Source organism: Amblyomma mixtum, chromosome 8 (assembly GCF_055824585.1).
Source record: "Amblyomma mixtum isolate Tamu chromosome 8, ASM5582458v1, whole genome shotgun sequence".
Lineage (NCBI taxonomy): Eukaryota > Metazoa > Arthropoda > Arachnida > Ixodida > Ixodidae > Amblyomma > Amblyomma mixtum.
In genome coordinates this window covers 130079105-130093574 of record NC_143019.1, presented here as the reverse complement: position 1 = coordinate 130093574, position 14470 = coordinate 130079105, and the positions used below count along the sequence as shown (strand labels likewise).

The 14470-nt window shown below is 45.2% G+C and overlaps 1 protein-coding gene across 1 annotated transcript in view; it reads left to right on the top strand.

Moving 5' to 3' along the window:
* Positions 1-1421: 1421 nt before the first annotated feature.
* Xpd (general transcription and DNA repair factor IIH helicase subunit Xpd) overlaps positions 1422-14470 on the top strand; it is a 46471-nt gene continuing 33422 nt past the window's right edge. The window contains exons 1-9 of the mRNA XM_089555130.1: positions 1422-1598; positions 3338-3437; positions 4479-4556; positions 6625-6687; positions 8396-8509; positions 8596-8709; positions 10406-10459; positions 11702-11764; positions 13686-13809. Coding sequence (XP_089411256.1) covers positions 1594-1598; positions 3338-3437; positions 4479-4556; positions 6625-6687; positions 8396-8509; positions 8596-8709; positions 10406-10459; positions 11702-11764; positions 13686-13809 — 715 coding nt within the window. The 5' untranslated portion in view covers positions 1422-1593. The remainder of the gene's footprint in view (positions 1599-3337; positions 3438-4478; positions 4557-6624; positions 6688-8395; positions 8510-8595; positions 8710-10405; positions 10460-11701; positions 11765-13685; positions 13810-14470) is intronic.

The window sequence follows — 14470 nt, the reverse complement described above, 5'->3', positions numbered from 1 at the left end:
AACAGTTTTTCTTTTCAGAGGATAAATAATTGGTGTTCCTAAGCCACAGCCATGGCAATTTTAATTCCCAGATATATATATATATATATATATATATATATATATTGTCACCGACAAACGCAGCAGAAACCGTGAAGCACAGCCGTTTTCTAGGACGAGGCTCGCCGAACCGCCAAGCTCATTCAAGACAAAGAAGACGCTCAGCCACGCGCTGGGAGACAAGGTTCGGCTACCAGGTGGCGGCGGCAGAGTGTCAGCAGTGTGGCAATATATTGATATGGCATGCCTGGCAATGTTTTTTGCATGAAATTTCTTCACTCCTCCATAAACAAGAGTTTGATTTGATGCGCCTATTTCTTTTTCCGTTTCTCTCCTGTGATCTTTTTTCAGCTTTATATTGCAAAAATAGACTGATCACAACATACAGATAATATGTTCTAAAGGCATAGAAAGCATAGCCTTGGTCAAATTTTTTCAGGTCACATGGCTTCCTTTCCAGCCGTATACTGGGGAACTCATGGCTCTCGGGAAATCGCTGTACAATACGAAGAGCCTTCGTCATCGCGTTTCAAAGCCTTTTGCTCTTCCCCGTTCCCCAGTAATCGGCTAAATGGAAACCGTATTTGCCCTGAAAAATTTTAACCAAGACTGTAATCCTCAGCATCATCATGTTTGGGCCATCAACGCGCTTTGAACCAGTATCCAACTGAGGAAACAAGGTATATCAGCTAAGTAGCAATTCCCATCCTTATTTAGCTGAAGCGCATTGAGTGCATGATTGAGTGAATGGAGATGGGACATTTCTTATTGCTGGTTCTAAGGAAACCTACATATCAGCATTGCATAGCGGAGGCGGAATCTCGCTTGGGGGAACACAGGAGCCAGTGAACACAGGAGCGAGAAGTATTTTAAGTCTAGGACATGATTACAGGCAAAATTTGAACAAAAAGACTGGCACCGCAGAATGATGGTGTTCGCGTATGGCATTCTGACGCACTCAAGCAAAGATGTATGGATCATTGGCAGAGAAAGAGGTCCATTACAGCCCTAACTTCGATTTCAAAAGTAGCCAAAAAGTAGCCAAGTAGCCAAGTTCAAATTTTTGTCGCCAAGCGGTCCTAAAAGTAGCCAATTTGGCGCAAAGTAGCCAAACCTGGCAACCCTGAATTGACAGGCAGTGTTGATGATGATCATGACACAATGACAAAAAAAAACGGCTCTTTAGTTTTGCATTTTTAGGATTATTAAATTATATGTTACAAGAAATTTTATTGAAGGGTTTAAAATGTGCGCAATATTATCTCAGTTTTCCAAGGTTAATATTTGGCTTGACTCGGCTTTGCTTACGATGGCCTTGTGCGAGTCCACAAACAGCCACAAACATGTATGAGCGCGCTCCATGTGCGAGACGCGGAGACGCTTCCGACGCGCACGCACGCACGCACTGCACATTGTATGGCGGCGTGCGGCGAATGTTCTGGTGCTGAAGCAGTGTGAAACTTTCACGCGTGCGATGAATCCTGCGTGCCTGACCGGTTGACACGGCGTGTGGAAAAGCAAGGCATCTCTGACGGCTGCCACACAAGCTTCACAATGAAGTAGGCGATCTATGGCTTTGCGTCATTTCTCTCCTTGGCTGCCGAGCCGCGCGACGTTTGACGGTGCCTCGGGTTGTTTTTTTCTCCCAACTTTTGCGTGTTGCCGGGAGCAGCCTAAGCTGTGTGCGGAGTGTGCCGTTGCAGCGATTGATGAGGTTGTGCTCGCTTTGTGCTCGTCGATGTGTGGCGATTCTCCAGAGTAGTCGGACGAGGTTGCTGATGTGCCGGACGGTGACTGCTTCTGAAGCACGGCTCACAAGATGGCACGCTGTTTGGAGTATTATACGCTGAAAGCACGTCATACAGTGGCTTTTCGTTTAATCAGGCGTTTTATGTCGGGAGCATTTGTAAACGTCAGGTTCGATTGAGAAGACCTCTACAGGTTTGACATTATCACTTTTTAAAGAGGGTAGGCTCGAAATTGAGCGTGATGATTATCATTTATATTATTACGAGCATTGCCATAACTTTTTTCTGATGAAGTACCTATTAGCGAATTAAGTATTAGTAATAAGCTGTCAGGTTTGATGTAGAAGAGTTTCACAGGATTGACATAGTCACTTTTCGAAGAGGGTAGGCTCAAAACTGAACATGAATATTCTCATTCATATTGCTTCGAGCATTGCCGTAGCTTTCTTCTGATGAAGTACCTATTAGCAAATTTAATATTAGTAGTAAGCTGTCAGGTTTGATGTAGAAGAGTTTCACAGGATTGAAATTGTCACTTTTCGCAGAGGGTAGGCTCAAAATTGACCACGAATATACTCATTCATATTATTTCGAGCATTGCGGTAGCTTTCTTGTAATGAAGTACCTATTAGTGATTTCAATATTAGTAATAAGCTGAGGCAGCGTTGAGGAATAGGATGAAGCAGTTTAGGATTCCTAGTGAGTGTCTAGATTAGTGTGTAAGTGCGTTTCTAGCCCAGGTAGCCATGGAGCGACTGTGTTGCGCAAAAAATTAACGGGCAAACACTACCTGGAAGGATTGTGCAGGGATTATAGGAGTTTACCGTGTCTTCTCATTATTAGAGTGCACAACAAATGTATTATGCTGCCAAAAGTGTTGTGTATAATGCTTCATGTATTATGTATTACGCTGCATGCAATCAGGGGTTGTGCAGACTTAACTATTCAAGGTTCAGCATCATTTCTTGGGATATCATGCTGAAACTAGATTTACTCTTGTGAAAGAGCCAAATGGTGGATTTAGTATGCCACACACCTTTGGAAAGGCTTCACATTATTGCGATGGTATGGGTTAATCAACTGTGACAACATGCGGTAGTCTTTGCGTCAGTGTGCTTGTAAACAGGAAAATGGGAGCATGAAGTTGACTGCACATCCTTGAAATATAGTTTGTTGCTATCTAGTGAGTAGTTTGTTTAGCTATCCCTCTCTATATTTTGCATTTCATTAACAACCCGCAAGACGCGGGTTCGATCCCAGCCGCAGCGGTCGAATTTCGATGGAGGTGGAATTCTAGAGGCCAGTGTACTGTGCGATGTCAATGCATGTTAAAGAACCCCAGGTGGTCGAAATTTCTGGAGCCCTTCACTATGGCGGGTCTCATAGCCTGGGTTGCTTTGGGACGTTAAAACCCCATAAACCAAACGAACATTTCATTAACAATTACTGCGGTTGTCAGTCGTTTACAAAGCATTATTTGATTATAAATTTTTTTAGAGACATATGTTTGGTGTCGTTTTTAAGCCATGTGCCTTGTGCATTGTTCCCAGGATCGATGTGGATGGCCTGTCCGTGTTCTTCCCCTACGACTACATCTACCCAGAGCAATATGCATACATGCTGCAGCTCAAGCAATGCCTTGACGCTAAGGTGAGTCATGTCGTGTGCACCTGTGAATGCTTCCTGGCATGAGTGGGCTGTTAGACAACATTGGCAATCGGTCGTGTGTGGGAAGGGTGAAATTGAAATTGGTTTATGAGGATAAGAAATGGCGCAGTATCTGTCTCACATCTCGGTGGACACTTGAACCACGCTGTAAGGGAAGGGAGGAAGGTGGGAGTGAAAGAGGAAGAGTGCAACATTTACCTTTTGAGGACCAAGCCTTTTAGGTTGATGGCTTAATGGGATGGGGCTTGCCCCCACAAGAAAGGTGCCGTTCCACATAGCTGTGTCACGTGACACATTGTGGCATTTCAGTCTGTTCTCATATAGTGTTGAAAGCCCAAACGATATGGACCAGTAGCGCCATCTGTGAGGTGTTATCGGCACCTGGCACACGACTAGGCAACCTGTGAGACTAGCCATCCTGGAAGTACGTGCTGCACCTTCCTTTGTGCCTGTTTGGAGCCTGTTTTGCACAAAGAAATAAGTAGCATTAAAAGGAGCACCTCATGACTACGCACCTCTCCTTTATTTATTAAAGTCTCTCTCTCTTTCTGTCGAGACTACGCAAGCTGTGAGTTCTCCTTTATTGATAAGCACACTTGCTGTTCCTTTTCAAGTTGTTTTCCTGTCGACAGTGTGATCTCTGATGAAGTTATAGTTTAATGCAGAAGTTAGAATAAAGTTAGTTCTTGGGTGCAAACTGTGTGTTCCCTTTAATGTTTCTCACATCTGTATACAGAGCCTGTGTGTGATCCCGTGTGCAAAGCCAGGATGTGTTGGTGATGGCTGTGTTTAGTGAGAAGCATACTTGCTGTTCCTTTTCAAGTCCTGTCGACAGCATGATCTCTGTCAAAGTTGTACAGTTTAGTGCGGAACTTAGAATAAGTTTAGTTCTTGGGTGCAAACTGCGTGTTCCCTTTAATGTCTCTCGCATCTGTATACAGAGTCTGTGTGTGATCCCGTGTGCGAAGCCGGGATGTGTTTGGTGGTGGCTGTGTGTGCTGAGTACCTCTCTCTCGGGTGCAGGGCCACGGGGTGCTGGAGATGCCGTCGGGCACTGGCAAGACTGTCACCCTCCTCTCCCTCATCCTCGCCTACCAGAAGGTGGGCTCTGTGTGGAAAGGGTGGTCAGCCCTCATCTCTTAGTCTTTTGCCTTTCTTGCTGTGTTGACTCCTGCTATGTTGTCACTGAGATGGGATGATGCCATTGCATGGTTCTCCTCTGCAAGAGGTGGGAACATCACATTCACGGCTGTGCCATTAGAAAAACACGATAAATGTTAGGGAATAGGTTAGGTAAGTTGCTTCCAGACTCTATCCGCACTCTGCTACTGCTAAGGGCTGGAGCTGTGTCTTGGACTAAAGGTACCTTGTGGCCACTTTAAAGGAGTGGAGGAGGCAAATTGTTGGACGCATATTTTTTTTTCTTTGAGGTGATGCGCTGGGTAATGGTACACATGAGTCACGATGTAGAATTCATCTACGGCAGCTAAATTATTTATAGTTGAATTCTTTTCCTCTGGTCATTCTGGTTTTAAAAGCCAAATAATGGCTCTAATATACAAGCTGCATTCAGGTGACGTGCAAAAACTGTGATATAATTGGTACTTGTTGATTTTTTCTCATTCCAACTCTTGAGTAGGCTTGCGCGAGAGTTAATGTGAATTAAAACGAAGGAAGCAGTGACCATCCTGCAGTTTTTGTGTGCCTTGTGTGACCTGAATGCATCTTGCACTTCATAGGCATCGTTTGGCTGTTGAAACCTAAACAGCATAAAAGAAAAAAATTCAGTTATAAATTATTTACTGCTTGTTGGCACAATGCACATGGCTGTCTGTGCTTTATAATGTGCTATGCATCATTACAACGAGAGAAAATACAACAAAAATTTGGTGTCTCTGCTTGTTTAAGACTCTCTCAGGGGCACAGTGAGCATCACAAGAGAGGGGAGAACTTTTACACACAGGTGGAAGGAACAGAGGGAAGGAACACGCTCTGCATAAATGATCCGTGTCGAGGATCTAATTCAGGTTTACAATTAGTGTGACTGACGGGCCTCGCTTGGACTATTGTGATAGGTGAGAAAGCCTGTGCTCGCCATCGAAACCATTTTTGAAGCCTGAAATAAGTTTGGGAGCAGGCTGGAATTTTAGGTTGTAAGACGTATCTAGAATGCTGACGTACTATGTAGGACATTCAGTAGAGCTTTCCCATTCAACTTTTGACATCGCGAAACGCATCATACTGATAGGTTTTGCTGAAGTAGATCAATATAAAAGAAGAAAAATAGCCTGTGACCACAGTTCACTGTTAATGCATTAATGCAGGTTATGTGGAAGGTGCGTGTCTAGAGTATAAGATCTTACTTTTCACACCCTTGACTGTTATGAGTGCCTGTTGTTTATGCTGTGTGAAAGCAATTTTTTCCTTTAAAAGCCCAGTTGAACGGTCACAAACAGTTGCTTCATGGTCAAGGGTGCTTCATACCACCCCGCACTGAGATATGGGGAAAGAAAGCAATGTGAAGAGTCTGGAGGCTAGACGCTAGCAAAAACAAGGCAGGAAGCTCCAGATTTTAAGATGCAGTGACTATCATTTGTGATGTTTGCTAGATGATAACTGATTATGGTTTTCCCCTGTGTCTTTAGAAGAAAAATGACTGGTATTTTAGCATTGCTAAGCACGATATATTGTATGAAAGCAAAGTTTTTTGTAGGTGGACATCACCGCCGCATAGTTGAAGGGAGATTGAGGTGTCCACTGACCCAGGTAGCCAGTTTTGCACCTTTCCTCAAAATCAATGGAATCTAAACTTTGCCCTGGTTTTGAGAGAAGGAAAGGGGCATAACTGCCTTAGTTTGTAGGTGAACTACCACTTCCTACTCACAGCATGATTGAGGTGTCCACTGACTGAGTGAGGCAGTTACAGTTGCTACTCATAAGTTTCGGACATATACATAGACACACACTGCTGAAACCCAGGGAGTGGGGCCAGAAGTACTTTTGTACTAAATGAGGAGGGGAATGAAAGGCAAAGACACTCAGACAGCACAGCACGGGGCATGTGTTGGTCTTGTCACTGCCTGTCTATGCATGTCCATTGTCTCCCGGCCTTTGTCAGTCGTACCATGCTCCTTTACTGACGTGTGTTTGCCCCTGTCGCTGTCTGCAGGCTTACCCAGCCATGGTGTCCAAGCTGCTGTACTGCTCACGGACCCTGCCTGAGATTGAAAAGGTGAGGGCATTGGTGTTTGCTTGGAATAAACGCTGAGATATGTCTTTTTCAAGGCACCGTAGCATCGATTGTTGCTCCAATACTGTATTTAGGTAGTGCCTATGTGATGTGGCGTCACTACTGCAGACAGGTTTGACTGTCTTCCTTATTCCATTGTAGATGCCTTTTTTTTCCAGTTATACTATGTGGTGCTAAGGAGGTGTAAATTGGTAGAGCTTGCCTAATGTATGATTTCGTTTTTCTTAACTTGGTTCTTTTACCCAAAGCAAGAAACCAAAATGATACACCCGCTGCGCTATTATTGGAGTAGTTTTCTTCATCTTAACCAGTGGGGTGTCATGTATTAGCTGTTATATATTGCAGTTTTTCTGTGCCTTACGTGACCTAAAGTTCAACTATACATCACAGCCGTCGTTCGGTTGATGGAACTGAAACTGTATGAGAGAATAAATTCAATTATAAATTATTTAGTGGCCGTAGGCAAATGCCACGTGGTGATCCATGTATTATAATGTTCAATGTATGAATTTAAAGCAGAAAAGATGCAGTAAAATTAGGTGTCTATAGTCCTTTAAATGCGTGGCACTAGAGTTCAACAATTTTGATGTGGAGGTCTTGTTGTGACCATCTATCAAGGGGGCATTGATGTGAAATTTGTTAAATGTGTTCATGGTTTCTGTGACCTACATGTACTTAGGTGTTATGAAGAAATGCCAGCTGTGAGCTGCTTGCAAAATGCATGAGCTTTCTTTTGAAGATGTGTTATGGGAAGTAAGGAGACTGGATTGAGCCAAGTAATGCACTCTTCACAACTATTGAGGCCGCCAGAAAGTGTCTAGAAATGAATTCACTTTGCCCATTGGTGGAGAGCTGTGGTCTTGTTTGACTCCAGCGTCCAGTAGTAGGCCTTTTCTGGTCATTCACCACCTTATAAGCATCTTTACCTGACTGCAAGTGCTCCCACGTGCCGTTTGCTTCAGATGGAGATGTGGAAGAGGAAAAAAGGTACAGCCTGATGAGAAAAGAACTCTGGGGACACTTACGTCACCTTAAGAGTGGAACGCGATAGGATTAGAGTTCACATTTGTCGCAGCTTCTGTTGAAATACTCGGTCCATCAACCACCATATTTGGACTGCTAGCTGCAGTAGCGGGCATCTGCTGTGCTGTGATGATGCAGACATTTGCATTTATCGTATTTTGTTTTTCTTATTTTGAATTCATAGCTTTAAGGGTCCCGTTCTGCAGAAAATCCGGCGGCATCCTTAAGCCGCCGGGGTGGCTCAGTGGTTACGGCACTCGGCTGCTGACCCAAAAGATGCGGGTTCAATCCTAGCTACGGTGGCCGAATTTCGATGGAGGCGAAATTCTAGAGGCCCGTGTGCTGTGCGATGTCAGTGCACGTTAGAGAACCCCAGGTGGTCAAAATTTCCGGAGACCTTCACTACGGCGTCCCTCATAGCCTGAGTCGCTTTGGGATGTTAAACCGCCTTAAACTAAACTAAACATTTGGCTTCAACTTGGTTCAAGCATGACATCATGGGGGGGTACAGCGCGAACAAGACGAAAGACGAAGCAAGAAGACTACACAGACGAGCGCTCGCCTGTGTAGTCTTCTTGCTTCGTCCTTTGTTTTGTTTGTGCTGTACCCCCCATGATGAAGCATGACAGCGTGTCAAGCTGTGGTGTGACTGGTGCCCCCCTTGCAGGTGGTGGAGGAGCTCCGGCGGCTGCTGGAGCACTACCAGCGGGAGACCGGGGAGGAGATGGAGCTGCTGGGCCTCTGCCTCACCTCCCGCAAGAACCTCTGCATCCACCCACAGGTCAGGCAGGGCACTTGCGATTCCGCGGTGCTAATACCCTGGTTGAGAATTGTAGCACATGTGAAGATGAACGACCGTGCCTGCAGGTCAGCCTGGAGCGGGATGGACGTGTGGTGGACGGCCGGTGCTTCAGCCTGACCGCCTCATATCGTCGGGCCCACGCAACCGATCCAGCGACCCAGTGTTGCTTGTTTTACGAGGTGAGTTTTATCCGGGCCTGGCATTTGGTTCCCCACTGTGTTCAGTGGGTGGACCTTATGTTTTAGTATGCGTTTTAGTATGTAATTAGTTTGTGTTTTCATCATCATCATCATCATCATCATCAGCCTGACTATGCCCACTGCAGTGCAGAGCCCTCTCCCATGTACGTCCACCTAACCCTGTCCCTCGCCAGTTGCGGCCACCGTATTCCCGCAAACTTCTTAATCTTATCTGCCCACCTAACTTTCTGCCGCCCCCTGCTGTGCTTGCCTTCTCTTGGAATCCACTCCGTTACCCTCGAGGACCAGCGGTTATCTTGCCTTCGCATTACATGCCCTGCCCAAGCCCACTTCTTCCTCTTGATCTCGACTAGGATGTCATTATCCCGCGCTTGTTCCCTCACCCACTATGCCCGCTTCCGATCTCTTGACGTTACACCTATCATTTTTGTCATTTTGCGTATTACTATGGCACAGTTTTCTTCAAGCGTAGGGCATACTTGATGGGTCGTGGAGGGCCTTGTGAATGAATAATGGCCTAGTGGTCGAGTTGGTGCATGATGAAATGAACGGCTCGACTACGACAGCAGCACTAGAAAGGACAACACGTGCACTCTTTTGTACCAACTGTTGATGAGATCGAAAGAAGGCGTATTTATAATACCGAGCTCAAGCATGTGACACAGCGCATTATCGTTCCAAACACAGCCAGCGACAGGAAATCAGCACAGAAGGGTAGCGGTTCGGGCTAGTTGGTGCAGGTTTGACATTTTTCGAAGTGCTAAAACAACAAGGACGCAGAGGGAACAGACAGAGACGAGTGCTACTTCCAACTGTCTGTTCCCCTGTCTGTTTCCTCTGCGTCCTTGTTGTTTTAGCACTTCGAAAAATGTCAAAATCAGCACGTAAGGAGACAGCACACATATAATCACAGATCCCTTCTTTCCTTCCTTCCTTTCCTTGTTCTGAGTATATTCTGTGATGAGCACTTATTGTAACCATCTTGGTGAATGCTACTGCATTGTTTTCTAAATATTCTTGGCCTATATTAGTTTTAGCTCACAAAGCGCGAACAGCTCTTAACTGTCACGGTTATCTTGCACGCACACCAGTATAAGCATCTAGCTTCTCATCCAATAGAGCCTTGATGGCTTGCCTTATATGTTTATTGCCCAGTAATATCACCAAAAGTTGCCGTCTGAAAAAAACAACTGGAGTTTATAAAACAAGTATTAGTGAGGGTAAGGAAGGGTTGACAATGTGAGGGTGAGAGCGAGAGAGAGAGGGCCAGCAAGTTTTTCGAAGTGAGGGTGAGGAATGGCCAGATCATTTTTCAAAATGAGGGCGAGGGTGAGGAATGGCCATGGATTCAAAAGTGAGGGTGACGGAGGGAAAGTAAAAATGAGGGCATCTGCCCACCTCTGGTGGTGAGCACAGTGCACATGAAGGAACCCCAGTTAGTCTAAATTAATCTAGGTCCATCCTTTACAATGCCCTCCATGTGTGAATTTGGGATGCTGAACTGCACAAGTCGCGCTGATGGTTAAGTGATCAGAGGCCTCGTATGATCACTTATCAGTGCGTGCACTGGACTCGCAGTGATCTGTTTCTCACCGGGGCTAGTTTTGTGAAGCGGACAGAGCACCCAGTGGAGTGTTTGTTGAGTGCTCCTGACTCCTGAGCGTTCCTTTTGCAGAACTTTGACAGCCAGGGCCGAGACATCCCGCTCCCCACTGGCATCTACAGCGTGGTAAGTCTGCACAGGGACACTCACCGTGTTTGATTGCCACTGGACTTTAATCCACTGTGCCTAGCATTGAATGCATTGTCAAGACCACAGCACACTGTTGAGCGTTGCAGCTAGCAAACTCTAGGACTGCGCTATTCATTTGTTCCCCGCACATCAGTAGACTGGAATCGCCTTCCCTCCTCTGTTGCAGTGATCACCCAACCTTCATTATTTCAGTCGGCCATACGCAATATGTAGCTACTAACAAGTTTTGTACTGTATAACAGATCACCCCCCCTAGTTCCTTTCATTTGTATTTTTGCTGCTCTCTGTGTACTGTGACATGTGACATTACAATTATAAACTGTCTCTTAGTTTGTAATCATTCATCCTGCTATATGCCGGCACACTTAACACAGTTACACTTATATTGCAGACATTCACGTTATTTTTTACTTGTGAAAATTTTGCAGTGTTTATCGATATCATTGTATTAACGCACTCTTCTCTGTAATGTTCCCACCCTGAGGGTATCAATGAATACATAAATAAAAATAAAAATGTAATCATTGCTGATGTGAAGGTCGTAAAGCAGTCCCAAACAATGCATGTTTGAAGTATGTCTATTAAGAATGAAGCAGTTTTCACTGTTGACTGAAAATTCATTGCTTGTCATTGGATTTTCCAATGTCACTTGTAATGGACTTCCAGATAATGGCCACATTGATGTCTGTTATTTATTGGCGGTAAGTATTTGTGCAGGCAGGTAGATGAAATCTATTGCTGGCAGTGTGTCTTGCATGTTACATATTGGTAGAGTAATTGTATTCCGATGAATTAAAGCCTGTGTTTGGAGGACTGCAGATGATGCAGCCATGCTTGTACGGATAGCGGCTTTTCCTCAACGGATTTGACACTAGGCATGCTGGCTTCACACTGGGGTGATGCTTGGGGTGATGACATGAATGTTTGACGGTTATGTGTCTATTGATGCCCTGAACATGGTTATTTTCGATGCAATGTGCTCTTCATTTAAATATGTCACAGGCATAACATGTTTTGTAGTGTTGTGTGATTCTGGGTTTTTGTGCACAGTGTAGCTGCAGTAAGGAGCGGGGACCTCCGTCAAGCCTATATAGGCTTTTTGTCCCTGCTCCTCACATCCTTGATGCGAGAATAAACCTGATTGAATGATTGATTGATTGACAACAGATATACTGCATACTGATGGGGACATGCTTCACCGTCACTTTGTGCCTGCAGGATGACCTGAAGCTGTATGGCCAGGAGCGTCAGCTGTGCCCCTACTTTGTGGCACGCCAAGCAGTGAGCGAGCCCTTCTTCCTCATTTGCATACGCTAACACTAATGGGAGATGTATCGGTGCAAACGAGTACCCGTGCTGACTGATGGATTTTCCTTTTTTGGTGCACTACCAGCATTTTTTCCTCTGCGAGAACGCAACTGTGCTCAAGTGAACTGCAAATAAGTCTAACATTCAGGCACTGGACGTTGCCTGAATGTCAGACTTCAGGAGCATCGCGCCGCTGTTGAATCATTGGCGGGGGGCGGGGAACTGGCAAAACATTGTCGCCATTGCCGTAACTGCACGCCCAGGTTCTGCGACACAATTGTCTTGAAAAAATTGACAACCCAGCTTAGCAGGGAAATTTTCGAAGCCTACTGCATAAAAAAGAAAAGGACCGTTGCATCAGCTCCATTTCAGTATCGTTATCCAAGAAAGAATTGGACTATCTTGATGTTAACTTGTGCCACGCGCGCCCACGTGCCTGTATAATGTGACTGTGTCTGCTTTCTATCAGGTGTGATTACGAACCTTGTATAAATCTGGTTTTGCTTGTAGTAAACCTTAGTTGAAGTTCCGCGTCTTGTCCTGTGCTTTCCTCTCTTCGTCCCTCGTCGTTTTGCGCGGTTGCAATATGCACTCCATTCCCCACAGAACTCTGGTTCCGTTACATCAGTTTAGCACACTAGTACTAAGGCCCTCACTCACCGATTTAACCTATCTTTGTCTGAAGCCCGATAGAGCTTTGAAAACTGAGCCTCGAACGGAAGCCGAAGTGAGAACCGAAAAGCTGTCATACCTGATTCACGTTTGACCTAACTGCACTAAATCGTCCGTCATTTTCGTATCACCTGTATCGCTCTACAGATGAGGGAAAAGTACAAAAACAAAACGTCAAAACAGCTGGAAGCAAAAGAGCCGTTCGTGGCCAGTGCTAAATTTGCTTTGAAAAATTCTCGAGGGACATCGTTGCGGTTTTTCGCTTCTGTGTAATTTTCTGGCCCATGCTGGATCTGATCTTGGAAGAACGACATATTTGTAATCCGGGACATTATTCACTTCATTGTGCTCTGTTTGATGTCCTTTGTTTTTGTTTGACCTGGACTTCTGTAATGTACAATGACACCCTGAGGGTATAGGTGGAAAAAGAAAATAAATGAGCAACTCAAGAGATAAATCTAGCTGAGCTTGATGTTCTTCTTTCAGAATCAGTCTTTATTTGCTGATACATTTCGAAAGTATAGCATATCATGCAGAAGGAGGTCCCGAAGTCCGAGACTGTAATGGGACCTCCTAATTAAATACATCTAGTTAAACAATCAACACCATATGACAGAGCAGATGAATATATGAAACTGAATATATGCGCATGGGATACAATTAAAGCAGACACATGGGAGAGAAATAAAAGCTATTAAAAAGGACCACTGAAACATATACAGTTGTATATAACTATACAAGCTGATATCGTACCGAATTATAACAAAAATCAGGAGGCAGTGCAGAATACATGTAGGAAGAAATGCAAACAAATTAATCATAATTAAGGCTCTTTGCTAAGAATTGACCGTTTAAAGCGTGCTTTCAAGTTGAAGATTGAATGAGCGTTTTTTAGTCCTATCGGTATAGTGTTCCAGACAGCAACTGATGAGAAATGAATTGTCTGTTTCCCGTAATTGGTGCGTACTTTAGGTAGGACAGTATTGTTATTGAGTGCGAACCGAATTATGTTGGCGTTTACAAGATAACACTGTGGTAGGAGAGGAAGAGAGATCAGATTGTGGACAAGTTTGTACATGAGAATGCCGAGAGATTATCTAACATCTATCCTTTAGTGTCTCTTTAAGGGGGGACGACCTTTCATGTGATTTGTGGTGTTGTTGGTGTGTGTGACACCCGTGAATCCCCCCCCCCCCCACCTTGCTTGTCCCCCCCTCCCCAGGTGCTGCAGGCCAAGGTGGTGGTGTACAGCTACCACTACCTGCTGGACCCCAAGATCGCCGAGGTGGTCTCCAAGGAGATGAGCCGCAACGCGGTCGTCGTCTTCGACGAGGCCCACAACATCGGTGGGTGGTGCTCTCCGGTTTTAAGGCCTCATCGTGGTCGACAGAAGGTTGTCGGCAGAGGTGTCGCGCTTTTCGGTTGGTCAAAATGGTTATGACGCCAGAGTGCGCGGATTCCAAGTAATGAGGTCACCCACGGATGCCTGACACCCCCTTTTAAGAGCGCACGACAACAAATAAAAAATAGTTGTCATCCACTCCGGCACGGGGCGCAAGGCGTCCGTGGGTGACCACATTACAAACCTCATTACTGTGAACAGAGCCATGGATACAACCGAACTCATCGAAGCAGAGAGAGAGTCGTGCTAAAGAAGCACTCAAAGTGTGTAGTTGTAATGCGTAGTCAAAGTGTGCAGCCAAATAAAGCACTAGTACAGTAAAAGCTCGTTAATTCGACACTGACGGGACCGCAAAAAATTGTCGAATTATCCGAATGTCGAATTATCGAATGAACAACAAAAAAACAATGTTTGCCACAACAGGACGTATACCTTTAGTTGGCAAGGAAATCTGTAATCACCGTCCGCTTTTTCGAGCGAATTTGAGCGACTACGATAGCTCTAACAGCTGCCAGGTGCTCCGCGGCACACGCGCCGTCAGGGATTTGTTCACAGTAGTCCTCCTGCACGGACAAGGCTTCTGCGGCTTCTTTCACCGTGCACTT